The 24,420-nt window shown below is 48.7% G+C and overlaps 10 protein-coding genes across 10 annotated transcripts; 6 read left to right on the top strand and 4 right to left on the bottom strand.

The window, feature by feature from the left end:
- Positions 1-136: 136 nt before the first annotated feature.
- N7478_009363 (SDR family oxidoreductase) lies at positions 137-1,389 on the top strand (the record flags this gene model as incomplete). The annotated part of the gene is made up of 6 exons (XM_056925577.1): positions 137-191; positions 264-522; positions 580-743; positions 807-1,006; positions 1,067-1,217; positions 1,274-1,389. The coding sequence occupies 6 exons, from the start codon at positions 137-139 to the stop codon at positions 1,387-1,389; spliced, it is 945 nt and encodes a 314-aa protein (XP_056774947.1).
- A 273-nt stretch (positions 1,390-1,662) lies between these two features.
- On the bottom strand, positions 1,663-2,697 carry N7478_009362 (ATP11 family protein; the record flags this gene model as incomplete). The annotated part of the gene is made up of 2 exons (XM_056925576.1): positions 1,663-2,458; positions 2,522-2,697. The coding sequence occupies 2 exons, from the start codon at positions 2,695-2,697 to the stop codon at positions 1,663-1,665; spliced, it is 972 nt and encodes a 323-aa protein (XP_056774946.1).
- Positions 2,698-3,952: 1,255 nt separating this feature from the next.
- On the top strand, positions 3,953-7,737 carry N7478_009361 (WW domain protein; the record flags this gene model as incomplete). Its single annotated transcript, XM_056925575.1, has 2 exons — positions 3,953-6,522; positions 6,582-7,737. The coding sequence occupies 2 exons, from the start codon at positions 3,953-3,955 to the stop codon at positions 7,735-7,737; spliced, it is 3,726 nt and encodes a 1,241-aa protein (XP_056774945.1).
- Positions 7,738-8,438: 701 nt separating this feature from the next.
- maiA (maleylacetoacetate isomerase MaiA) lies at positions 8,439-9,104 on the top strand (the record flags this gene model as incomplete). The annotated part of the gene is made up of 1 exon (XM_056925574.1): positions 8,439-9,104. One exon carries the CDS (start codon positions 8,439-8,441, stop codon positions 9,102-9,104), a length of 666 nt encoding a protein of 221 aa, XP_056774944.1.
- Positions 9,105-9,249: 145 nt separating this feature from the next.
- fahA (fumarylacetoacetate hydrolase FahA) lies at positions 9,250-10,548 on the bottom strand (the record flags this gene model as incomplete). Its single annotated transcript, XM_056925573.1, has 1 exon — positions 9,250-10,548. The coding sequence occupies one exon, from the start codon at positions 10,546-10,548 to the stop codon at positions 9,250-9,252; it is 1,299 nt and encodes a 432-aa protein (XP_056774943.1).
- Positions 10,549-10,849: 301 nt separating this feature from the next.
- Positions 10,850-12,401, top strand: hmgA (putative homogentisate 1,2-dioxygenase (HmgA); the record flags this gene model as incomplete). Its single annotated transcript, XM_056925572.1, has 4 exons — positions 10,850-10,917; positions 10,990-11,499; positions 11,568-12,218; positions 12,281-12,401. 4 exons carry the CDS (start codon positions 10,850-10,852, stop codon positions 12,399-12,401), a joined length of 1,350 nt encoding a protein of 449 aa, XP_056774942.1.
- A 1,603-nt stretch (positions 12,402-14,004) lies between these two features.
- Positions 14,005-14,451, bottom strand: N7478_009357 (uncharacterized protein; the record flags this gene model as incomplete). Its single annotated transcript, XM_056925571.1, has 1 exon — positions 14,005-14,451. One exon carries the CDS (start codon positions 14,449-14,451, stop codon positions 14,005-14,007), a length of 447 nt encoding a protein of 148 aa, XP_056774941.1.
- Positions 14,452-15,204: 753 nt separating this feature from the next.
- Positions 15,205-15,890, bottom strand: N7478_009356 (uncharacterized protein; the record flags this gene model as incomplete). The annotated part of the gene is made up of 3 exons (XM_056925570.1): positions 15,205-15,286; positions 15,364-15,586; positions 15,680-15,890. 3 exons carry the CDS (start codon positions 15,888-15,890, stop codon positions 15,205-15,207), a joined length of 516 nt encoding a protein of 171 aa, XP_056774940.1.
- Positions 15,891-17,976: 2,086 nt separating this feature from the next.
- Positions 17,977-19,193, top strand: N7478_009355 (alpha/beta hydrolase; the record flags this gene model as incomplete). Its single annotated transcript, XM_056925569.1, has 2 exons — positions 17,977-18,204; positions 18,258-19,193. 2 exons carry the CDS (start codon positions 17,977-17,979, stop codon positions 19,191-19,193), a joined length of 1,164 nt encoding a protein of 387 aa, XP_056774939.1.
- An 830-nt stretch (positions 19,194-20,023) lies between these two features.
- On the top strand, positions 20,024-23,589 carry N7478_009354 (putative importin beta-4 subunit; the record flags this gene model as incomplete). The annotated part of the gene is made up of 3 exons (XM_056925568.1): positions 20,024-20,069; positions 20,131-22,453; positions 22,683-23,589. 3 exons carry the CDS (start codon positions 20,024-20,026, stop codon positions 23,587-23,589), a joined length of 3,276 nt encoding a protein of 1,091 aa, XP_056774938.1.
- Positions 23,590-24,420: the final 831 nt, after the last annotated feature.

Here is a 24,420-nt window from a genome sequence, read left to right as displayed (position 1 = left end):
TTCTGCCCCCAAAAGGAGCTCACATATCATCATCGTCATCTTCACTTGGCCCCATTGCTACCAGCTCCACCTTCTCATCGTCCATATTCTCCCTTTTCAACTCCCAAAAGTCACTATCAGCAATACCATAATCATCATGGCCCCCTCAAAGACTGAATATATGAGCGATATCTGGAAAGATGGCATCTTCGGTATTGAATATCCGATTTCTTTGTTAGATGATATTATAATATGCCCGAATCACCCTGCTGACACCAGAACAGAAAACAAAGTCGTCTTCTGTACAGGCGGTGCTGGCACCATCTGTAGTGCCCAGGTTCGCGCATTAGTGCATCTTGGTGCTAATGCGTGTATTATCGGTCGCAATGTAGAGAAAACCGAGCGAGTCGCAAAGGAGATTGCCTCCATTCGTCCCAATGCCAAGGTCATTGGTATTGGCTCTGTGGATGTTCGCAAGTTCGACAGCCTGAAGGATGCTGCTGAGCGTTGTGTGAAGGAGCTCGGCGCTATTGATTTTGTGATGTATCTCAACCTACCTACGATTTGAGTGGAGTATCTATTTCTGACATTTTGATACAGTGCTGGAGCTGCGGGTAATTTTCTCGCTTCTATTGAGCAATTATCTGTCAATGCGTTCAAGTCTGTTATGGATATTGACATCCTGGGCTCGTACAATACACTTAAGGCTACTTTGCCTTATTTGATGGAGTCGGGCAAGAAGCATAGAGTTGACTCTGAGACTCGTAAGTTGACCCGCCAATTTACATGAGAGCCCCGCGACCATAGTTGGCTAATATTTCCTTCAGTTGACCCATCGCCGTCCGGCACCGGTGGTAGAATCATTTTTGTTAGCGCTACCCTTCACTACCGCGGCATGCCATTTCAGGCTCATGTCTCTGTCGCTAAGGCCGGTATTGACTCTTTATCCAACTCTGTTGCTGTTGAGTACGGTCCTCGTGGTTTGACATCTAATATCATTGCTCCTGGTCCTATCGAGTCTACTGAGGTCAGTTTCTTTAACTTGAAATATCCATACGATAACAGCAGAATCTAACTACTTGGATAGGGATTGGGTCGTCTTCTTCCAACAGACGTCAAGAAGGCATACACCAGGTCTCAGCCTCTAGGCCGCGTGGGACATGTGCGGGACATCGCCGATGCTACTGTGTATCTCTTCTCCGATTCTGGTAGCTACGTTAGTGGCCAGACACTTGTTGGTAAGTTCCACAGCAGTATTCTTTCATTGTCGATATAGATTACTGATATTTTACAGTCGACGGTGCAAATTGGCGCACATCAGGTGGCATTGGTAACCTGCAGTACCCGGATTTCCTCTTGTCGGGAGAAGAAGTCGCAAATGTCACCGGAAAGAAGGAGTCGAAGCTTTGAGCCCGCGTTGCAGAACCGATAACGAGTGGCCTTAAAGCTTGAGTCAAAGAGTTCCAATGTAACAGCGCATCGCATGCTTAACCATAATTAATTACCCATCTATGAAAAGAGGTTATGAGTGAATTATGTTTAGTTAGAAAGCACTTACCATCCTAATGATGGTTGGGATATAGAATGAAAGAGATTGCTTAGCATTTGAATCTATGGGCAGGAAATTCTGAACCATTATACAGGTATAATTTAACATATAGTACAGGTCGTCGTATAAAGAATCTACTGAATTCTCTCCGACTCCTCCATGAGCTCCTCAACCTTGAAGTTCTCGACATCTCCCCGAGTGAACATGCGAACAAGCTCGCTCTTTCGACCACTCGCCTGTCCATCAAAGTCGTAGAAACGCTGCACACAGCTAACAAGCCAAGTGGCCTCAGTGGTCGAAACACCTCGATCGGGTACAACCTGTCCATGCATCAGGACGAGACCCTTCGTATCCGCCAAATCCAAATAGTGTGTAATAGTTGTATGCGGCTGAGCGAAAGAGCCATGCATCTTGAACGCGCCGAGAGGTGTGAAGATACAAGTGGAGACGTGGTTGTTAACCGTCTGCCCTGATGGGGAGACAGTTGCGCTTGGCTCTGCTGGCGGGTGGAATGCCCATTGCAGAAAGTGGATCTCAGCTGTGGTTTCTTCCTGTTCTTCGCCGGTGGGCCGGGGGAGTGGCAGGACAAATTGTGGGTTCTCGCGAGCAGCTCTCATAATGCGGTGGTATGTTTCGAGGGGAATGGCGGCGCAGATAGCCGTCGGGTTGTTGGCGAAGCGAAGACGCCAGAGGGCCTCGATTTCCTTGGCGGGCAGCTCACGGATCTTCTCGACGTCTAGGTATGTGCTGAGAGGCTTGATGGGGCTTGCCTTTCCGGTCGCTTTTCTTGCGGCGTGGGTGATTGGGGCTTCTTGACCGGGGGGTTTGGTCTCGGGCTCTGGGGTGGTTGCTGTTGAGGCTTCGCGGCGCATCTCGTGGATTTTATCGCTGTAGGCCTCTTTTAAGGAGTCGACAGACTCGTGGCCCTCGCTGTATTGGAAGAATTGAATGTCAGCGCTCGTTTTGTCTTATTTTGTATTTTCCAAAACTCACTGCTTAGCCTTCTCATTGAGCTTGGACTGATATTTGTCCAATACATGCTTGGGGTCATGGTGCGAAGCAAGAAAGCGGACATCGTGAACCTGAGCCCATCGGCGCTGCTGGTAGCGCAGGGGACCTGACTGGGTTCTCAGAGTCGAGCGCAATCCTTGCAATCGAAATGATGCCATTATGTGATGATGCGCAAATGTTGATGATGGTACTTCCAGCGTCTAGCCCAGTTGGATCTGCCAAGCCTCGGGCTCGTGGTCACATGACATGATGAATATCGGCCAATCAAATTCCATCAGGAACTATACCCCATTCTACATTTTTGAAAAGTTGAGATGTCTTACAAAGTGAATGTTTTTTCAAGGGGAGAGGATAGTGGAAACCTTTTGATTTGACCGATCTAGAGTGCAGTCAAGCTGCGTAGACTCCCCTACTACATGCACTTCTTTTATATAGCTCTTATACATAAAGAGTGAAATATTGGATTCTAAATTGAATCTATCATGATATCAAAATATATACAGAGTACATAGTACATAGTACAAAGATAATGATGTTGATGGTTTTCGAGAGGGGAGGAGACGCAAATGTGTCTATTACCCAGGTACTAGTCATTGGATATGACGGGTACAAACCAAAAGGAATATCCTTGTGAATACCCCGAATGTAGAAAGTCATATGGCAAAAATGATTTTCTAAAGAATATTAATGATGTCGATTCCCTCCATCTTGGAAATACCCTCCACTCTGAACACCCCGGATATGGAAAAATTTGTTCGAGTAAAGATTCTCTCCAAAAACATATCGATTCCGTCCATCTTCATCTTCGAAAGACATAACGGAAGCCTGAGGTCCATCTTCTTCTGCTTATCTTTTTGCTCCCATAAAAAAATCACCATAGATTAGATTGGGCCATACTTCAAAATTACACACTAAACGCCAACCAGATGGTGTGGTTACTACATATTGCTCCGCTTTGGTCCATAAAGAGAGTGATAGGCAGCCTCAGGTGTCAATGTGGAGCCTTTCCCGAGCACGTCCCAAGGATTAATGAATGTGTGGACCAACAATGTCCATAGTTTGTACAAAGTTGCAATAATAAACGGGATTTTTTTCTCTATTTTCTCCTGATTTCCCAGAAAACCTCTTGTTTCATTTCATGTGGATGTCCAGCAACCTTCTGGCATTGGGCCGTAATGATGGTGCCTTCTGTACTCGAAGCGCCCAGGATGTGCTACCCCTCTGAGACAGCGAATCACAACCCCTCACCCATCATGCCCCGCTCTACTGCTGCTGCTGAAGGACAATCACAGCAAGCTCGGCGCTTAGCCCTGTGATCAGGAATGGTTAAAAATACCCTGGAATAAATATTCGGCTTCTTGCATCCTGCACCTCTCAATCCGCCCCAAGATCGTCTTGCCCCTCCCCTGCAGAATGAATCCCGGCGATAGTCGTGGTATTCACCCCGACGAGGAGTTGTTCATGAACAACCCTCCCAGCAGGCCAGGCGATTCATCACGGATTGGACCACTGCGAATCAACAAAAGAGACTCAGCGTCTTCAGCATCCCCTGCTAGCCCACCAAACGTTCCGCTACCTTACCCAGATGACAGACCTCGTCTTCAAATGCGCACTTCCTCTTCTAATGATGGGTGGCCCGCCGACCCTCATAGATATGGGTCCCCGCCCATCAGCTCCGGCTCTGTGAGCCCCGCTGATTACCCCCCGGCTTTGCGCCCGCGAGATAGTCGCGAGCCTCGAGTCGCAACCCTGGCAGAACGGCGTGGAAATGCGCCAAAGCCACTGCCAGAGTCCCCCGGCGCAGATTCGCCAACTCTAGAATCTCTCGCAGCTAGACAATACCCTCGCCCTCCACAGATCACCTCCGCTGCTCCTCCTGCTCCTGTGGGCAATGCTCCGTCGGAGAGGCCGCAATCACAGTACGACTTTCGCCAACAATACTTCCCACCTCCTCAGCGCACAAATTCACGTCCCTCGTCTGCTCGGCCACCTTCTACACTTCAGCCCCCGCAGTCGGGTGGAATCAATCGAATTAGTTCGACTTCCACCACTCGCGCTCAGCGTGGCTCTCCACCCCCACCAGAAACACCCGTGGTGGGCCCAGGTCAGCAGCCTGGCTCGGATATCGAAGCCCGCTATGCTGCATCTGGAATCGCTGGTACTGGGACACTTACTAGTCTGCAAACGCAGAGTCTCGCGGCACAGTCACGCGCAGCACAGTATTCTGGACAGCAGCCTGTTCAGCAGCAGCAACCTGCTCCAAGGAGGCCATGGACGCCCACCGAGCAGCCTGGTACTCAACCACACGGCCCACCTACAGTATATCAAGGTGCAGATGTAGCTGGTGAAGAGCAGCAAACTCCAGTCCATCCAGTACATCCCGCATACAGTAGCCCGCCACCACAGCCGCAATCCTACCCCACACCTCCACCTGCTCAGTCACAGCAGCAGACCCAGCCTCAGTATAGACAACAGTCACCACCGCAGGCCCAGCCACAGCCACAACAGCAGTCCCCCATTCCAACCAATGCGCTTGAGCAAGATATGGACCGGATGAATTTGAGCTCCTCGCCACCACCTGCTTATTCGACCATCCCAGGTGCCGCACCGGCAAACAACTATCCAGCGGAAAAGCAGAGTAATGTAGTTGCTGGACCTGCTGGACCTGCTGGACCTGCTGCCGGAGCCGCTGCTGGGACAGCCATGGCAGGCCATCCCGCATTTATGAATCAATCTCACTCTGCCAATTCTGCGACTGCCTCTTCTGCCCCATCAGTCTCACCACAAGACCATCCTGCATTTGCCAATGATCCTCGGCAGCAGCCTCAATCGGGACAATCCCCTCAAAGCGCTGTACCAAATGGACATCCCGTACACCAACAGATCGTGCACCAGCAGGTTATGTCTCCTGGACCATCTTCTGCACTTCCACCAGCGTCCCCGCCGCCCCTCCCAGAGGGCTGGATGGCCCACATGGATCCAAGTTCTGGCCAGTACTATTACATTCATTTGACAACACAATCGACGCAGTGGGAATTTCCAAAGGGACCTACTCCCTTGAATATGAACGAAACGCCTATGTCACCCGTTGGAAGTGTGTTCAGTAGCCACCCGTTAGCCTCGCCTGGTCTATCGGCATTAGCTTCCCCTGGGCTGTCGGCATTCAGTAAACCCATGGCTTCTCCAGGGATGCCTATGACTCCTGGCTTTGAGAGCCTCCAGTCTCCCCTTACAGGATTCTCTGGACCACCACCCAGCAGTGGGGTAGACTTATACAAGACAGCTCCCACAAATGGTGTTTACTTCGGTCCTTATCTACGCTACACCAATATGGACATTGAGCGTGGAATTTGGATGGGCTCCATTCTCCTTGTGACTGATTCCGCCCAGCCTCCAACGATACATCTTCACCAGAGCGCTGATTTGTCTCCAAACCCGAGACAATTGAAGGGCAATAATATCGCGGCTCATCAAAGATGGACATTCTACAAGTACGAGGTGGATATTCAAATGGATGATATGAGTCCAGCAAAATGGACCTATGCCATCACTTCGCATCTTGGTTGTACCCGTTACGAGTTCCTTGTCGCAGGCAGACATGAGACCAACTGGCGCTTTATTGCAACATCTGGGAACGACTTCTCGGTAAATGTCAATGCCAACGAGCGAGCTCGCCTGGGAGGTGTCGGTTTCGTATGGAAAGATATCATGCAAAAGCACAATGAGATAGGTGGCTTCCACGCCCAACTGTGTCTCGGAGGGCAGATTTATGCAGATAGAATGTGGAAAGAGATTGCTTGTCTGAAGCAGTGGCTAGCTATCAGTGGGAAAGAAGCCAGAAAGAATGCGCCTTGGACAGCTGCAAACCAGCAGGATGTCTCTCACGCATACTTCCACTACTATACTAGCCACTTTGACCAGCCATACCTACGGGAGTCATTTGCACAGATTCCCTATATCTGCCAAATCGATGACCATGATATGTGAGTGAAGAAAATTCAAACTTTGAGTAATATCAAAACTAATCGTTTTTAACTCCTAGATTCGACGGCTTTGGCTCATATCCCGATCACATGCAATTTTCAAACATGTTCAAGAACATTGGGCGGATTGGGATCGAGATGTATCTGTTGTTTCAGCATCACACAACGCTGGACATTCTTCGCAATGCTAACAATGATACTGACCTATTCACAATCACTGGAACTGGCTGGCACTTTGTCAAATATCTCGGCCCTGGTGTGGTTGTGGTTGGCCCGGATTGTCGTTCGGAGCGCAACCCCCATCAAGTGATGGCTGGTCCCACATACCAAGGTATCTTCCCCAAAGTGGCAATGCTACCTCCCAGTGTCCAGCATTGTCTATGGATGGTAGCAGTACCTCTTATATACCCAAGATTGGAGACCGCTGAACACATCGCCCAAACCGTCGCTACCGGCAAGCGGGCTGTGACTGGGACTTATAATTTGCTAGGTAAGGTCACTAGCTCGGTCGCTGGTGTGGTAGGAGCCAAGGATTTTGTCGGCTCTGGCTTTGATTCTGTGAAGCGTGCTGTTGGAAAGTCTGGTCTCATGGGCAGTATCTTGAGTCCTTTTGGAGAATTCGATATGATGGATGAGTTACGCGACCAATGGACTCATGAATCCAAAGACCTCGAACGGACATACTTGATTCGCACTCTGCAGGGAATCGCTCACCAAAAATCTCTCCGCATGACTTTCCTCTCTGGGTCTGTTAATGTCTGCGGTGCTGGTCTTGTTCACGATCCAAGCCAACCGTCTGATCACAAGACTATGTACCAGCTGATTGCATCGCCGTCTGTCAATACTCCACCACCGTCCTACGTTGTTAAACTTCTGCACAATAGCAGTAAGCCCTTGTACGTTCCGGCGAATGGACACAGATCGTCGTCTCAACCCACCGACACGAAAGAAGACATGATGGAGATCTTTCAGAATGATATCAATGGTCAGGCTCGCGAGCACCGTAAACTCATGGCTCGTCGAAATTATGTCGCTATCGTGGCTTATGACCCGGATGTTGTACCTTCAACTCCTTTCAGCCCTGCGGGTGCCACACAAGGCTCACAATCGAAGCTGAGTTTGGCAGCAGACTTCATGGTACAGGGAGAAGGGGCCTATGCCAATGTAGTCAAGTATGGGCCAGTCATCGTGCCAAGTCTGGAACATGGCCGATGAACACGAACAAATCCTTGCCGTTAAAGAGGCGGAAACAACGCGATGGACCTTTCTTCTTTTTGCCAGACTTCATCCCTTTCATTCCACACCCCAGGCGGGCGTTTCATTTGCTTGATTTAGCATTCATTATTATATTATGTGTATATGCATTTTCCCTTTCTTTCCTTTTTGGTCATAAATACATCAGTCTGAAGATGATTTCACATTTCACATCACGATCGAGCTTGGGGTGCTTCAGAATAGCAGTGCACACCAAAGCACCAAAGCACCAGTATAGGTAGATTAGATGAAGCATATGGATTCGAAGCTTGCATTTCGCACTGTAGTCCAGACTTAAAAGATCGACCAATACAAATATCCATTTAAAGAATTGTCATCCAAGTTGATCTTAGCCAAACAAAGAAAGCCAACAAGTCGAGACCGGACCCCGCGTTGAGTGGGTCCATGACGATCAACGACGGAAAGCGACGGTATTTAGCATGGGGATTCCGACAGCGGGACTGATTCCGCGGTGACTATATGCATCAAGGTTTCATGGATGGACGGCACCATAGGCCCGAGAGTAACAATAATACCAATGTCAGTTGACATTATAATGAAGATGTGTACCTAGTCATTATTTACATATTCTTATTCCTGGAAAACAATAGTATCTTCATTCACATCTTCACAGCTACATCTCATCTCATCTCATCCCAACCATGTCCACCGTAACTCTATACACCTATTTCCGTTCCTCATGCTCAGCCCGACTCCGCATCGCACTCCATCTCAAAGGAATCCCATTCACCCCCGTATTCGTCAATCTCCTCAAAGACGAACAATCATCCCCATCACACAAAGCAATCAACCCCTCCGGCCTAGTCCCAGCCTTAATAATCCAGCACGGCACTCAAGACCCCATCACCATAACCCAATCTCTCGCAGCACTCGAATACATCGATGAAGTATTCAAATCTACAGGCCCCGCTCTCCTCCCTTCTGATCCAGAAATGAGAGCCCAAGCCCGCACGTTAGCCTCTATTATCGCCTGCGACGTGCAACCTGTTACGAACCTTAGGATCCTCAAGCGTGTTGGGGTACTAGGTGCTGATAGAGCGGAGTGGTCTAGGGAGTTGATTGAGCAGGGTCTTGAGGCTTATGAGGTGCTTGTGAAGAATTCCGCGGGGAGGTTTAGTGTTGGTGATACTGTTTGTGTTGCGGATATTTGTCTTATTCCTGCTGCTTGGGGGGCGGAGAGGGTGGGTGTTGATTTGGGAGCGTTTCCGGTTACGGAGGGGATTGTTAGGAGGTTGGAGGGGGTGGAGGCTGTGGCTTTGGGGCATTGGAGGAATCAGGATGATACGCCTGTTGAGTTGAGGGTTTGAGGGGATAGGTTTCAGTGAAGCACGTTCAGGGACTGTATCTTCGTGGTGATTCAGTGTATCAATCGATTTATCATTCAAGCTAGGTAGTCGTCAATTTAACATTCCGTTTCATTCCATTTATCTTTTCTCTTGCACCCCCTTTGTTCTAGTGAGAGTGAGATACAGGGGGCAGAATTGTGCCAACACAATCACCAAAACCAACATAGTTGCCCTCGGTACCTGCAACACCCCGCAAAACAATAGTATCTCCATCCTCCAGGAACATTCTCTCAGAGCCATCTGCCAATTTCAATGGTGTCTTACCATTAGTCTGCTCTAAAAGACTACCCTGGCTCTTAGGCTCAGTTCCAGAAATAGTACCCGAGCCAAGCAGATCACCAGTTCGCAAGTTACACCCGGTAACTGTATGGTGAGCAACCATCTGAGGGAAAGAATAAAGCAGATTACGAGCATTGCTCCGAGAAATTTGAGTAGGTTGTCCACCCTTGTTGGTAAGTTCGACATCAAGTGGAATCTCGTAGGCGTTTTCGGCGCGCCTCTCCCGCAGATAGGGAAGGAGTCCTTCGCGGTTTCCAGGCTCGAGACCGGCTGCTCGGAATGGCTCGAGGGCATCGAGAAGAACGACCCAGGGAGTGATTGTTGTGCCAAAGTTCTTCGCGTTGAAGGGGCCTAGCGGAACGTATTCCCATGCCTGAATGTCGCGGGCGGACCAGTCGTTCATCAGGACAAGGCCGAAGATGTGATCTTCGGCTTCGTCGATGGAGACGGGTTTACCGAGGTCGTTGGGTTTGCTGATGAATGCTGCTAGTTCGAGCTCGATGTCGAGACGCTTGCAGGGGGAGAAGATTGGGACCTTGGGATCGGCAGTTGGGTTGGCTAGAATTTGGCCGCTGGGTCGGTGCAGCGGTGTACCGGAGGGAACGACAGATGAAGCACGTCCGTGGTAAGCAACTGGTAGATGGGTGTAGTTGGGTTGCAGGGCGTTGTCGTGTCCGCGGAAGAGAACTCCGATGTTATACGCGTGGTTCTTTCCAGCGTAGAAATCGGTGTAATCGCCAATCTGCATTGGGACATGGTTTGTAACCTGTGAAAGTGGGAGGAGAGCCTGTTTCTGCAGCTCGGTGTTGTCTTTCAGAATCTGGGGATACTTGGTATCGGCGCTGAAGACATTCTGCAGATACTCGCGCACTTGGCGGTGCACTGGTCGGCCTAGCTCTGCAAAAGCATTGAGCGTTGGCTCGTTGAAGACAGCTAGGTGCCGTTGAATTGTGGGAAGTTGTGAAAAGCCTCCGGATGACGCGAAGCTGCTAAGGTTCAAGGCGTGGTCACCGATCGCAATGGCGGGGACTTTGACTTTAGATGCGGATTGAGACGAGATGATACCGAATGGGATATTTGCCAGTGAGAAGGGCGAGTTCTTGGGGATTTGAAACCACGAAGCCATGATGAATTGGTTATGCTGTGATTGGATTGAGAGATGCAGAAATTAAAATGTTCTCTATTCTGCGAGCTTGGCCAACTTAACTGTCCGCTCGATATTGCATTCCGGCTTGTGCGGAATGGCTCCGCACCCGCTTGGATGCGGGGTGCGGAATTGAACTGTGAGGGTCATGGGGATAATCGCGGAGCTGGAGTTACGCAATTCCTGTAAGGCAGTTGCACCTCGGTCGCGAGCCGGATACAAAGTCTCGTTCTGTCCATCTTATCGATCTTGGATCTTGGATCTTAGCACATATTCGCCCATCATGCCTGTTACTAACTTCGCCCATCCGGATCCATACACCTACCAGACTGGCTTTGACTCGTATCACGAGTGAGTTTTATTCAATCTCTGCTTATTTTGATAGAGAGAGAGGTCATGTTTAATTTAAATCTTTTTTTCCAGGTCGGAAGCTATCAAGGGAGCTTTGCCAATTGGCCAAAATTCGCCACAGAAAGCTCCGTATGGTTTGTATACGGAGAAGCTCTCGGGCACAGCATTCACAGCACCCCGTCGTGAGAACAAGCAGACATGGGTTTATCGTGTTATTCCAGCTGCGGCGCATGAGAGCTTCGTTGCTGAGGAACAGGACTCATATCATACCCGCATGACTACCGAGACACACAAGTTACACCATATCCCTAACCAGCTTCGATGGAACCCGTTCGATTTCGATGAGAAGGTTGACTGGGTCCATGGTTTGCATTTGGTTTCGGGTGCTGGTGACCCGACTTTAAAGCAAGGATTGGGAATTTTACTTTATGCTGTTGGCAAGGATATGGGTAAAGAGGCCTTTTATTCTGCTGATGGGGATTTCCTTATTGTTCCCCAGCATGGCGTGTTGGATATCCAAACGGAATTGGGCCGCATTATTCTGCGCCCGAATGAGATTTGCGTGATTCCTCGCGGAGTTCGGTATTACTTTCCCATTCCCTCTAGACAACTCAACAAAAAAAAAGCTATTCAGTACTAATAAAATTCAGATACCGCGTTACACTCCCCGACGGTCCAGTTCGCGGTTACATCTGCGAGCTTTACCAAGGCCACTACGAGCTTCCTGAGCTGGGCCCCATCGGCTCCAACTGTCTAGCTAATGCGCGCGACTTCCAAGCCCCAGTCGCCTCATTCGATGACGAAGAAGAACCAGCCGAATACAAACTGTACAGCAAATTTGCCAACTCCCTCTACTCCGCCCGCCAGAATCATACCCCATTCGATGTTGTCGCTTGGCATGGAAACTATTATCCCTACAAATATGATCTCGGCCGCTTTAATACCATCGGCTCTATCTCATTTGATCATCCCGATCCTTCAATTTTTACAGTCTTAACCGGGCCATCTGATCATGTCGGTACTGCTATTGCCGACTTTGTCATCTTTCCTCCTCGTTGGTTGGTCGCTGAAAATACCTTCCGTCCACCCTGGTATCACCGAAATACCATGTCTGAGTTCATGGGTTTAATTGCTGGTAACTACGATGCTAAGACTGGGGGTGGATTTCAACCGGCTGGAGCTAGCTTGCACAATGTTATGAGCGCTCATGGTCCGGACTCTTCTGCATTTGAGGGTGCTAGTAATGCGGAGCTTGAACCTGCTAAGGTTGGAGAGGGAAGTATGGCGTTTATGTTTGAAAGGTATGTTCTTCATTGCAGTTGCTGGATTGCTGAATTGCTTTCTTGGTTCTAATATTCTACAGTTCTCTCATGGTTGGTGTTTCTGAATGGGGGTTGAAGACGTGCCAGAAGGTGCAGGAGGAATACAATGACCACAGCTGGACGCCACTGAAGCGTCATTTTAAGAATCCTGAGAAGGCTTAAATGCTCTATTTCTCTTTTTGTCAGGATGTGGATGTGTACATAGGGAGTCTTTGACTATGATTTGACGATACCGCGCGATCGAAAATAACTCATTAAATGAACAAATTGATTAAATATAAAGTCTACCTGCCTCCTATAGTACTCAGGCCGATAGTTGCTGGTTATTTGGACACGCTTCTGGTGTCTATTGAGGATGGATGCGTCGAGCTGAGCTAGCAAGCCGGTCCGGCTGTTGCCGGCTATTTCAGGAAACAGGCTTGGATATATCCGCAGTCAAAGAACAGCAACAACCGCACATTCGAATTGAATTATCCGACCTTCTTTTATCTACACCATGGATCGAAATCGGGTTCATTACTTGGACTTATGTAAGACGCGTGCCTCCAAGTGCGGGCGTGACTCACCGACTTATTACTCTGAGGATGGTGTCGAAGACAAGTCCTAACGCGGTCCAGAAAGCCTTCTAGTGGTCGAGCAATCCGAATAGCATATCTAAAGGTCAATTGACGTGATTCAAGCAGGCTGCGGATATACTATAGAAAGTCACGGTAAATGAAAAAGTGATCTCGCGAGACACTCAAGAAGACGTAGCTCTGACACTATGTGCTTACTGGTCAATGTTCTCAGATAGTAAGTCAGAGAAATTCCACTATTAAATCGAAGTGGAACCAAATCTTCATAAATCATAATTCAAGCAGCTCATCAATTGGATAGTGGTCGCAAAAACTTTCTTGATCTCCTGCGCACTTGTCAGTCTTGAGCTTCACGAGTTCTCTCATTTCTTGTCGCTGTTCTTCGCTCAAAAGTTGAAGACGGTCATCCAGTGTATTAAAGGTTCCATAGTACCAATGGTCGATAAATTTCCAATAAATTTTGTCGAATGTGGAGCTGTATCTTGCTGCTAAGCAGGTCCAAAATAACCCAGAATTTATGGAATCTTTCATGCTGGGAGCCAGACGCTGTGACCCTGAGAGACATTGTTGTTCAATTAGTTTGTTTTCATGGTCGCAAAGAATTTCCAGAAAAGCATGAAATGGTACGTAGCGAATCAGAAACTGATCGAGATTATTCTACCAGTTCTCCGGACTTTGCAGCAAGAGCCACCAGGGAGCTACCCATGTAAACTCAGCAGGTGCGGCATATGTGAACTCCTAGTCAATGTCACCCAAGACACGCTCAGTAGCGATATCTACGAGCACATTTGAAGGACGGAAGTCGTCACAATATAATCGAAATGGCCCTTGAGGACGCTCATCGCAAAAACTTTTTGTAATCTCTAAAAACAGACAGCGAGCGATAAATTTCCTCTGGCAATCTTCCTTGCTGCTAACAGCATCTTGTTGTTGTAATCGAAGATGGAAAAAGATGTTGCATATCAAGCGTTTGAAAATATTATGTCGCCGATTTAAAGCTATTTGAAGGGAAAACTTCTCTCAGTAAATCCGCAGACGCCATCAATTCATTTATGTTGAAGGTGAGTGGTCGTCGAGTGATGAAGAAACTGCCTTCTTTTTACTCAAGTGCACCAATGGAATCAAATTCATGCTGATAAAGCTCGAGTATATATGAAGCCATTTTGCTGTAGGCCCTCTTGGGTTTGAGATTATTTATTTGTGGGTTCAGGACCGGTCGTCCCGCCAAAGAAGAATCCCCGAAGCATCTCCGACAATGGCCTTCCTTCAAGAAATGCCATAACAATATACGGGCCTTCCCAGCAAATCCCGGAGCCACAACCTTCAGGAACAGGGATAGAAGTGTTATGACGTATCCACTTCATGGTTGCAACTTCAATTTGGGCTTTTTCCCTGCGGCAAATAGCGCGTCTAAGAGAAGCGAAAGGGACAATAACATGAGGTCCCGTATCATATCGGACCCGATAGCAAATATCAAAAGCACCGACTTTCCATAGACATGCAGATACAGGTTTACCTGGTCGATGTCTCTCAGCAATTTGCATGGACGAGATTTCTGGCCGTGGACCCGACCAACGATTCAGCCAGACAGCGGCTTTCTGCTCCTGTTTCTTTTCAGCAAGATGATCGAAATCCATGGTTATTGGCGGTCACAGGTTCAGGTTATATCAGGATGACGGAAGCAATGTCAGCGACAGAACAAAAGTTCTATCTGCGTCAAGGAAGGAGGAGGTCGAATAAATTATCTGCCCCTATTATGTTCCGGAGTCGGATCCGGGTAATTTAAAGGTACCGCATCAGTCACTTGACTATGTGACAGCTCAGTCTGTTCGCAGTAGGTCTAGAATGTAGATGTGTTAAATTACTTAGAGCCAGTATCAATGCGTTTCAAGTAATGTATGAAAATGACCACCGGGGTAAGATCTTTCAATACAAGACACGAATTGAAACTGACTAGCCAGAAGCCAGACTATGTGGCGTGTTTTGAAGAAGGGTTCGAGAAAGCATCTCTGTGCGAGTGGTGAAACTGATTTCGATCCATCCTGTAACTGTTAGTTGCAGTATAAATAATGTGGCTAGTTCTGGAGAGACGGCCGACACACCGACGCAGTCAACAAATCTCAGGAGGACAAAATAGGGGAAAGGTCCCGCTAGTATAAACAAGAGGGAAATGTATAGTCTAGTTATAGCAGGGTATAGAAGATCATTTGAAGATATTCAGATACTTAAGGATTATTCGTAGTAATATTGGGTTTATAACGCTAGAACCTAACAATGCTAATGCAAGGGACACAGAGCCAGCTCTGAAAATGTATGCGGCTCCCAAAAAGATCATAATCACTCTGCCACTCCGTTCATAGAGTGTCGTGAACATTCCAGTTATCAGGAGATCAATCCAGCCCAGGACATTTCTCGCTGACTATCTCCGTAATATCATTATAAGGGTAGGAAATAGTCCAGATTAAATCGAACCTAGTAATTTCAAGTCAGGGATCAGATCTTCAAAGTTGTCTGTGCATATCCATTCTCTAAAAAATGAGGGCACATACCGGTCATCGGGATATTCTGGAGCATCTTCATTCCCAAGCGCTTCTACCAGATCTGTCATTCGATGGTGTTCCCAGCAAATTAGAATATTGCCTTCCCCCTTGTACTTCTTGATCCTCTTCTTGACGCATTTTGGATCGTCTCGGTTGCAGGATATATCGACTTTGATGTCCAGGTCTTCGGCGAGCGGTCTCACTGTTTCGTACGGTCGGTTTCGCTTTCCGCCTGTTGATGAAGAGGATTTTGTTGGTCTATAGCCTTCAAGTTGGGGGAAGAGGGGGCTTATATTCAAGTCTGATACCCTGGAGAACCACTTACTCTTCTTTGGCTTTTGAGCCATAATATATCCAATATCGTAACCTGAATGGCTCCCAAATATATCACGAATACACTCTGCTCGTTCGAGACCATCATCACTCAGACCTATACCGCCATGTTGAGGCTTTTCGCCATGTCGGATGAAGTATACATTTGGTCGTGCTGTAGAGAGGGCAGTAAACGCGAACAAACTCAGCAAAGTGGTATGCATGGCTATGAAAGGCAATATGAGTGATCGCGTGACGAAAAAAGATCTGTTTAACCTCAATATCCTTTCAAGTAGTGCGAAAGAGCCCTCTATATAGAAAGGCTGACGTGTATCCTGTTGCGAAATCGGGGATGGTCACTTGCTCCTACTATTTTAAACCGATAATAAATTTCTTTTTTTATCTATTTTAACATCTTCCTACTCGCTATTATTGACTTTGACTCCTAGTTCAACGTGTCTGTCTCTGCGGGGAATCAACCTTGGGAGACATCGTGATATCTATTATGTTTTGGGATTGTGAACCATACACTTTGATGATCTGCGCGGCATGGGCCCAGTGTGGCTTGTGATTCGTGGAGGCGTGATCGACTCGGAATCCCTCAAGCGTGCAGCGGCAGATCGCATGATTAATCATTCCCATTTAACACCGGATCAAAATGCAAAGTGATCATTTTCTTATTAGTTTGGTTGTGGATATTATTCTTCGAGGCTTGGAAGGTCTTCTGGTTTCCGGTGGGTTTGTGATGTGGTTGTCGTACGTTGTGTTAGTTGGATTCGAGGGTACGTTGGTGTTTGAATTATAGATCCCGGTGCTTTATGTATGTAGGACGGAGTCATGGTATAGCGGCTACCCCACTGCTTATCGGGGCTCGGAGTAGATGCTCTTACAATAGTTTAGCATTTGTACCTCCATTATCGCTGAGTTTCTTATTAAATTATTCCCTCGAGGAGGTGTAAGAGGGGGCGCATAAAGGGGTGGTTAAAATGGCCATACTTGAAAGTGGGAAACACTAAGAGATTATGATTTGGAAATTCAGAAAATACATAAGAGTCCATAGGGTGAGTTACGACATAAGTAGTAAATGTACAAGTTCAAAAGGTGGTGAGGGACTTCTTTCAGTCGGGAAGAAACTCTCGGGAGGAAAAGGACCGACTAGACGCAAAATTACTTTGTTCAAGGTTGTTCATTCCATCTGACTACCGTGCCCCGATATTATGATAGTAGTAGTCCGGGTAAGCTAATTTGAGATTTCTAGTCTATGGTGTCGCAAGTTAATGAAGTAGACGACTGCTGTACCAATATGGTAATTTTATGGATTTTTAGCTCATACGTCCAACGCTCTAGATTAACGCGCCATTCCTCAATATTCTACACCATCGGTCCTTGATTCCCTCTGGAAAAGATTTGTATGTCAGTGGCTGGACCAAGGGAGCATATATCTTTGAAAGGGGGAGGTTGGGTGTGTTTGTATGGGCCGCGTAAGCCGCGTAACATATTAGATGTAAACAAAGAAGCTTGGTCATGTGACCCCCACTGAGAGCTCAGTGGGGGTCCACTGACATGGGGTTCACCAAGCAAGGGATAGTCTGGTGCATGTTGGCCTGAGGTCCTTAGCCATCCGAACTTGAGCTTGAACCGACTCTACTATGGAAGCTCACAATTTAAAAGTGGACTTATCGGCAACAAGTATCATTCTCATAATGATTTAAGGCCTCAGTAGATCGATTCTACTGTATATAGGCATAAATAATCGTATTTCGGGAGTTGGTGATAACTAATACTTCAAACTTGAATGCATTTCAAGTTCAAGTTTGTATGGATTCATCCAAATTGGAAAATATACATCGACACTGCGGTATACCTAGGGATAAGGAATCGGAAGCGTATGTTAGAATTATATAATAGAAAGAAAGAATAGGGGCAGCCCTGTGGCGCGATCAGAATACTAACTGTGAATCTATTGCAAGTATGGAGAACTGTATCCTTCCCAAAGATGTGGCGCAATTCTAGATTTCCACACACGAGATGCTATGTCGCATAACTACGATCCCGATTTCCCACTAACCGTGCACGCCCCCTTTGCACCGCCCATGCACCGCCCAAAGGTGGCGTGCACTATCTCACAAATGTAGGGGGTATTGTCTGTGAGTGATGCACCCTTGGGATCCTGAAAGGATGTATTCATTAATAGTATTTGAAATTACTATTATCTTTTGTTATTGTTTATTTTTCAAGATATAAGTTTCAAGGTTCCCTCTACTTACTAGTAGTGCATCTCAAACAATTCTTGGAGGTTAACATCACAAAATGTTTTACAAAACACTGGCTCGAGCTCTGGTCCTTCCTTTCATGTGCGCTGCCATAGAAATCCCCCATATTCGATCCTACTTCTACACTGGCGGGCGCTACATTCAAAGAAGCGATGGCGAGCACACTATGACAGACCAGATATATGTGGAGCGTTTGACGCCTATCTCCGGTCCTACACAACCTTATCCGATTGTTTTCATCCACGGCGCCGATCAGACTGCAACTGTATGCAAGTTCAGGAAATTTTGCGTACAAAGTGGATGCTAACAGCTGCCTAGAACTGGCTCAACAAGCCGGATGGAGAACCTGGCTGGGCCTCTTTTTTCCTCTCTAAAGGCTATGAATGTTACCTACTTGACCAGGCTGCCCGAGGTCGGAGCCCATTGCAGATGGAGAGGGTAATGAAACAAAAAAAGTTCAGCGCTGAGGCCTTGCAGCGGCTTTTCACAGCCACAGCACACCACAGCATTTGGCCGCAAAGCACGACGCACACGCAGTGGCCCGGAAACGGCACCATAGGAGATCCAATATTCGATGCCTACTATGCATCCACCGTCCCATCGCTGGCGGACCATGTTGTCCAGGAAACAATGATGCGAGCTGCCGGCGCTGCTCTCCTCAACGATATCAATCGGCCAGCTATCTTGATCGCGCACTCTCAGGGTGGATCTATGGCCTGGCCAATTGCAGATGAAGCACCACATCTCGTGCATGCGATTGTAGCTGTTGAACCATCTGGCCCGCCTTTTCAAAATCCGGACTTCTTTGTTGCGAAGCCTGCGCGTGCATATGGTCTGAGTGATACTCCTCTGAAATATATGCCAGCAGTTGATGATCCTGAACGTGATATTACTCGAGTGATGTATGGCTCTAGTGTGCCAGATAGTTTAGACTGCATCTTGCAGGCAGACAACCCTCCCCCGCGACAGCTGGTCAGTTTATCACGCTTCCCAGTACTCTTCGTAACGGGGGAGTCGTCTTTCCATGCGTCGTATGACGGGTGTACAGTGCAATATATGCGACAGGCAGGAATGCATGTGGAACATTTGCAACTTCCCAGCGTCGAAATCCGAGGAAATGGGCACATGATGTTCCTGGAGAAGAATAGTGACCAGATAGCTAGCGAGATATCTCGATGGATTGAAGGAACCTTCCAGCAAACTGGGAATAACTTCATATATCCTGGAGTATCGGCGCAACAAAACTTTCGATGAAGCAGAAGTGTTTTCTTATGAGTTGCTTTCGGTCATGGAATTGATTATATACCAATAAGCGTCCTTACTAATTGAATCTCAAGCCATTTCCCGCAACTTGAACTACTATGGATACATACATACTGTAGTCAAGAGTTGAGAATATCTACTCTTCTACACATATTTGCACACATATATTTACAGGTCTGTCCACACATCCCTACCTAAGGAATGGCATTGAGCTATGTGTACATGTGTTAGAAAAGTACCGTTCGCCCGGGAACTTGAATAGCAGATCGCAAATTGTTTCTTTGTACCACAACTACATGGATGTAGCTCTCGATGCGACCGTAAATATGGGAGTATTCGGATACCCAGAATTCGAGGTCGTCACTGAAACCTTGGGAAGCCTCTGATAGCGCATTTTTTCCTCCACCTCTTTGAAACCCTAACGCGCTTCGCGACCCAAGCAAGACCTGGCGTCTGCCCAAGTTGGTGTGTTGGTGTTGATGATTTCGCCCAATCGTTAACCCGCGGTCCCTCCACGCTAATCCCAATCAGGTGACCAGGTCCACCCCCTATGAAACTTTTTTTCTGCCGCGTTATTTTTTTTTTCTCTCATACCCCCACCATCCTCTCCTTCCTTTACTTCCTTTTCTTTTCGTTGTTGTTTCTTTGTGATACCCCAAGTGAGCTGTTTGTCTGTCTTGACAAGCTGCTCCCCGTCTTGCTGTCTTTACAACTACCATAGTGTAGCAGCTGAGACCGCCTTCAATTCCTATCCACACAGGATTTTTCAGTGAACAACGAAACAAAAGGGTTTTGTGAAACCACATCATACAATCGCCAGAATGGATCAGCAACGATTCCTGCAGCAATTGCAGGTCATCCTGGATCGTAAGTTTCTGATTGATTCGATTACTGAGATATTTTTTGTCCCAAAGCTAACACCTTCTAGCTGCCCAGGGTGACGTGAAGGAAGCGACCGGTGTCCTGCAGAAGGAATTCTACGGCCAGCCTGAATCCCTCGTTTTCCTCATCCAGATCGCCACTGCCCATGAGAGCCAAGAGCTTCGCCAACTCGCGGCCGTCGAGGCTCGCAGCCTGGTTTCCAAGCACTGGCTCAAGGTTGCCGCCGACCAGAAGCCCCAGATTCGTGAGCAGCTCCTGCGTTCCACTATGGGCGAGAGCTCTTCTCTGGTCCGCCACTCCATCGCTCGTATCATCTCAGCTGTCGCCAAGATCGATTTGAACGACGGTGAGTGGGGTGATCTGCCCAACCTGCTCCTCCGCGCTGCCGATAGCGGCAACCAGGATGAGCGTGCCGTTGCCATCTACATCTTCTTCACCATTTTGGAAACCCTGGGTGAGACTTTCGAGGAGAAGTTCGATGACCTCTTCACCCTCTTCGGAAAGACCATCCAGGATCCCGAGAGCGCCGAGGTCCGCATCAACACCCTTCTGGCTCTCAGCAAGCTGGCCATGTACATTGAGCCTGAGCTGCACCCTGCTCCTGTCAAGGCTTTCCAGAACATGGTCCCCTCCATGGTCAATGTTCTGAAGGCTGCCATCGATGCCAGCGAGGAGGACCGTATCATGCAGGCATTCGAGGTCTTCCAGACCCTTCTGGGCTGTGACCCCTCTCTCCTCACGATCCACCTGAAGGACCTGGTTATCTTCATGAACGAGATCGCCGCCAACACTTCGGCCGATGAGGATGTCCGTACCCAGGCCATCAGCTTCCTCATGCAGGTTATCCAGTACCGCAAGATGAAGATCCAGGGTCTGCGTGTTGGTGAGCAGCTCACTCGCACTGCTTTGCACATTGTCACCGAGCTCGATGACGATTCCTCCGCCGATGACGATATCACCGCTCCTCGCTCCGCTCTGGCCTTCCTCGACTTGCTTTCTCAAAGCCTCCCCCCCGCCCAGGTTGTCGTTCCTCTGCTCCAGGCCCTTGGCCAGTACTTCAACAGCAACGACGCCAACTACCGCCGCGCCGGTATCCTCGCTTTGGGTATGTGTGTTGAGGGTGCTCCTGACTTCATCAGCACTCAGATGAAGGACATCTTCCCCATGGTCCTGCGCCTTCTCGCCGACCAGGAATACAAGGTCCGCATGGCTTCTTTGCACACTGTTGCCCGTTTGGCCGATGATCTGGCCGAGGACCTTGCCGCTGAGCACCAGGCTTTGATGCCCCTGCTTTTCCAGAACCTTACTACTGCCATCCAGGAGTACAAGGGTGAAGAGGAGGGCCCCATCGTCGACATCCTCAAGGCTGGCATCAGCGCCATTGACGCTGTTGTTGATGGTCTTGATGAGAACGACGTTGCCCCTTACCAGTCCGAGCTTGTCCCCATTCTGCACAACCTTTTCAAGCACCCTGACTTCAAGATCAAGTCCCTCGCTGCTGGTGCTCTTGGCTCCCTCGCCTCTTCTTCTGGCGACTCTTTCCTCCCCTTCTTCGACGACTCCATGCACTTGCTGCAGGAGTTCGCCGCTGTCAAGGACAGTGAGGAGGAGCTCGACCTCCGCGCTAGCGTCACTGACGCCATGGGCGAGATGGCTGCTGCCGCCGGTCCTGAGCGTTACCAGCCCTACGTTGAGCCTTTGATGCGCGCCACCGAAGAGGCCTTGGACCTTGGTCACTCCCGCCTCAAGGAGAGCACTTACATCTTCTGGGGTGCCATGTCCAAGGTGTACGGCGAGCACTTCTCCCCATTCCTTGAGGGTGCTGTCAAGGGCCTCTTTGCTTGTATCGAGCAAGATGAGACCGATCTGGATGTCTCCCTTGGTGAGCACGGCAAGGATCTTGTTGGCCAGGAAGTGACTGTTGCCGGCCACAAGGTCAGAGTTGCCAGTGCTGACGATGATGACGAGTTCGACGGCGAGATCGAGGACATCGACATCGAGGATGACGATGAGGATGCTTGGGATGATCTCACTGCTACCACTCCTCTCGCTCTTGAGAAGGAGATCGCTGTTGAGGTTATTGGTGACCTTGTTACCCACACCCGCAGTGCCTTCCTGCCCTTCTTTGAGAAGACCATTGAGCAGGTTATGCCCCTCGCTGACCACCACTACGAGGGTGTCCGCAAGAGCACCATCAGCACCCTGCACCGCTCTTACGCTATGCTGTTCGCCATCGCTGAGGAGAATGGTCAAATGGCCAAATGGCAGCCTGGCCTTCCCTTGCAGGTTCAGCCCGCTAAGGAGGTCCAGAAGTTCGGTGAGATCCTCATGACCGCCACCCTAAAGATGTGGACTGAGGAGGAGGACCGGTACGTTTCCTTGTTTTATTTTTGTCTATTTTCATTCTTAGCCTTTTCCCCTTCACCACCATTCCCATATTCAGAAGATGAGTCCTATCGCTTAACCCAGCTCACTTTGACGTGCCAAAGAGCACGCGTGATGTGAACCGCGTTTATCACGACTGATGAATATTTAAATACCCCTTATCATTCCTGTTGGACAATCTTTGGCGTACATTCGCTAACATATCCACGCTAGTGCTACTGTCGCCGATATCAACCGCAACATGGCCGAGAACCTCCGCTTCTGTGGTCCCGCTCTCATCGCCGATGAGAAGGTGCTTACCAACGTGATCCACCAGATCACTGACATTATCGGCAAGAAGCACCCCTGCCAGCAGGAGTTCGAGGACGAGGAAGAGGCTGGTGATGAGACCTCCGAGTTCGACTGGGTCGTGATTGACACTGCCCTTGATGTCGTCTCTGGTATGGCCTCCGCTCTCGGCCAGAGCTTCTCTGAGCTGTGGAAGGTGTTCGAGAAGACCATCCTCCGCTTCGCTAGCAGTAGCGAGGCCCTTGAGCGCGCTACCGCCGTCGGTGTTCTTGCTGAGTGCATCAACGGTATGGGTGGCTCCGTTACCCCCCTCACCCCCACTCTTCTCAAGCTCCTCCTGCACCGTCTCGGTGATGAAGACCCCCAGACCCGCTCCAACGCCGCCTACGCTGTTGGCCGCCTGGTCGAGCACTCCAACGCTGGCGACGAGCTTACCCAAGAGTACCCCGCCATCCTCAGCCGCCTCGAGCAGTGCTTGCAGATGAGCGTTTCCCGCCTGCAGGACAACGCCACTGGCTGTGTTAGCCGCATGATCCTCCGTAACCGTGAGGCTGTCCCTACCAAGGATGTTCTGCCCGTCCTGGTTGACATCTTGCCCCTCAAGAACGACTACGAGGAGAACGAGCCACTGTACCGCATGATCTGCCAGATGTACAAGTGGGAGGATGCTACCATCCGCGAGCTCACCCCTCGCCTGTTGCCTGTCTTCCAGACTGTGCTGACTGGTGACGAGGACCAGCTTGAGGATGAGCGCCGCGCTGAGCTCATTGAGCTCGTCAAGTGGTTGAACCAGATGCAGGCGGGCGTTGCCCCCTGGGTCGAGCAGCTGTAAAGCTTTCAACGACTTATGTTTTTTTGATGACCGTTTGGAATGGGTAATGGATAGATCGATGATTTGATACGGAATTCCCCCTCGAGATGACTAGACGATACCCTGTCTCAGCGGTGAGACCCGTGATGAGTGATGAAAACTCCGAAAAGTGATTGTTGTACATAGTTCTATTTGGCCTGATATATTCATGATTTTTACTTGCCAGTTGCTCCGATTTTCCATGTAACTTGTAGTTTGGTACTAGTGATACATACCAATGTCTAGTGCTGAGAATGCTAAAGAAATCCAATAGGAAACCCTTCCACGCATACAACAAGGCCAGACTAGATGTGAAGGTTCGACTACAGTGAGTATTGTCCCAATTATCCTGTGTTGATGTTTAATATTCTCTCGCCCATCTATCTATTCTCGTCGTCCCAAAGTTGAAGGTTACTTCAAGTTGTTCTGTCGGTCGGGTCCCTTAACTTAAGGTACTATGACCGAAACGCACCCACCCTGTCCCAGAGCACATAAACACAACATTTGTTCATTCGTGGATCCTTTTAACACAAAAGCCGCCGAAAACCGTCTTAATTGATATGGTCTCCATCGTGACTGAGACAATATCAGGGTCTTGTTTTTGGGGCGCGCTTAGTTCGGTGGTGGCGGGCTTAGTCTCTGGAGCACCGAGCGACCGGGCTTAAATCGAAGCTTAGTGACATTTAGTGTGTCCTTGCATTTGCCAAGTCAGCACTAGGCGGATAGATCAATCGGAGGGTTCATAATTGGTTGGTAAACGCCACGATGGTGTGTAGCCTGACTCCGTACAAAAGCTTTTTTCCTCCTTTTAAT

Source organism: Penicillium angulare (genome assembly GCF_028827245.1).
Source record: "Penicillium angulare strain IBT 27051 chromosome Unknown utg000007l_segment0_segment0, whole genome shotgun sequence".
Lineage (NCBI taxonomy): Eukaryota > Fungi > Ascomycota > Eurotiomycetes > Eurotiales > Aspergillaceae > Penicillium > Penicillium angulare.
This window is presented reverse-complemented; position numbering and strand designations above follow the sequence as displayed.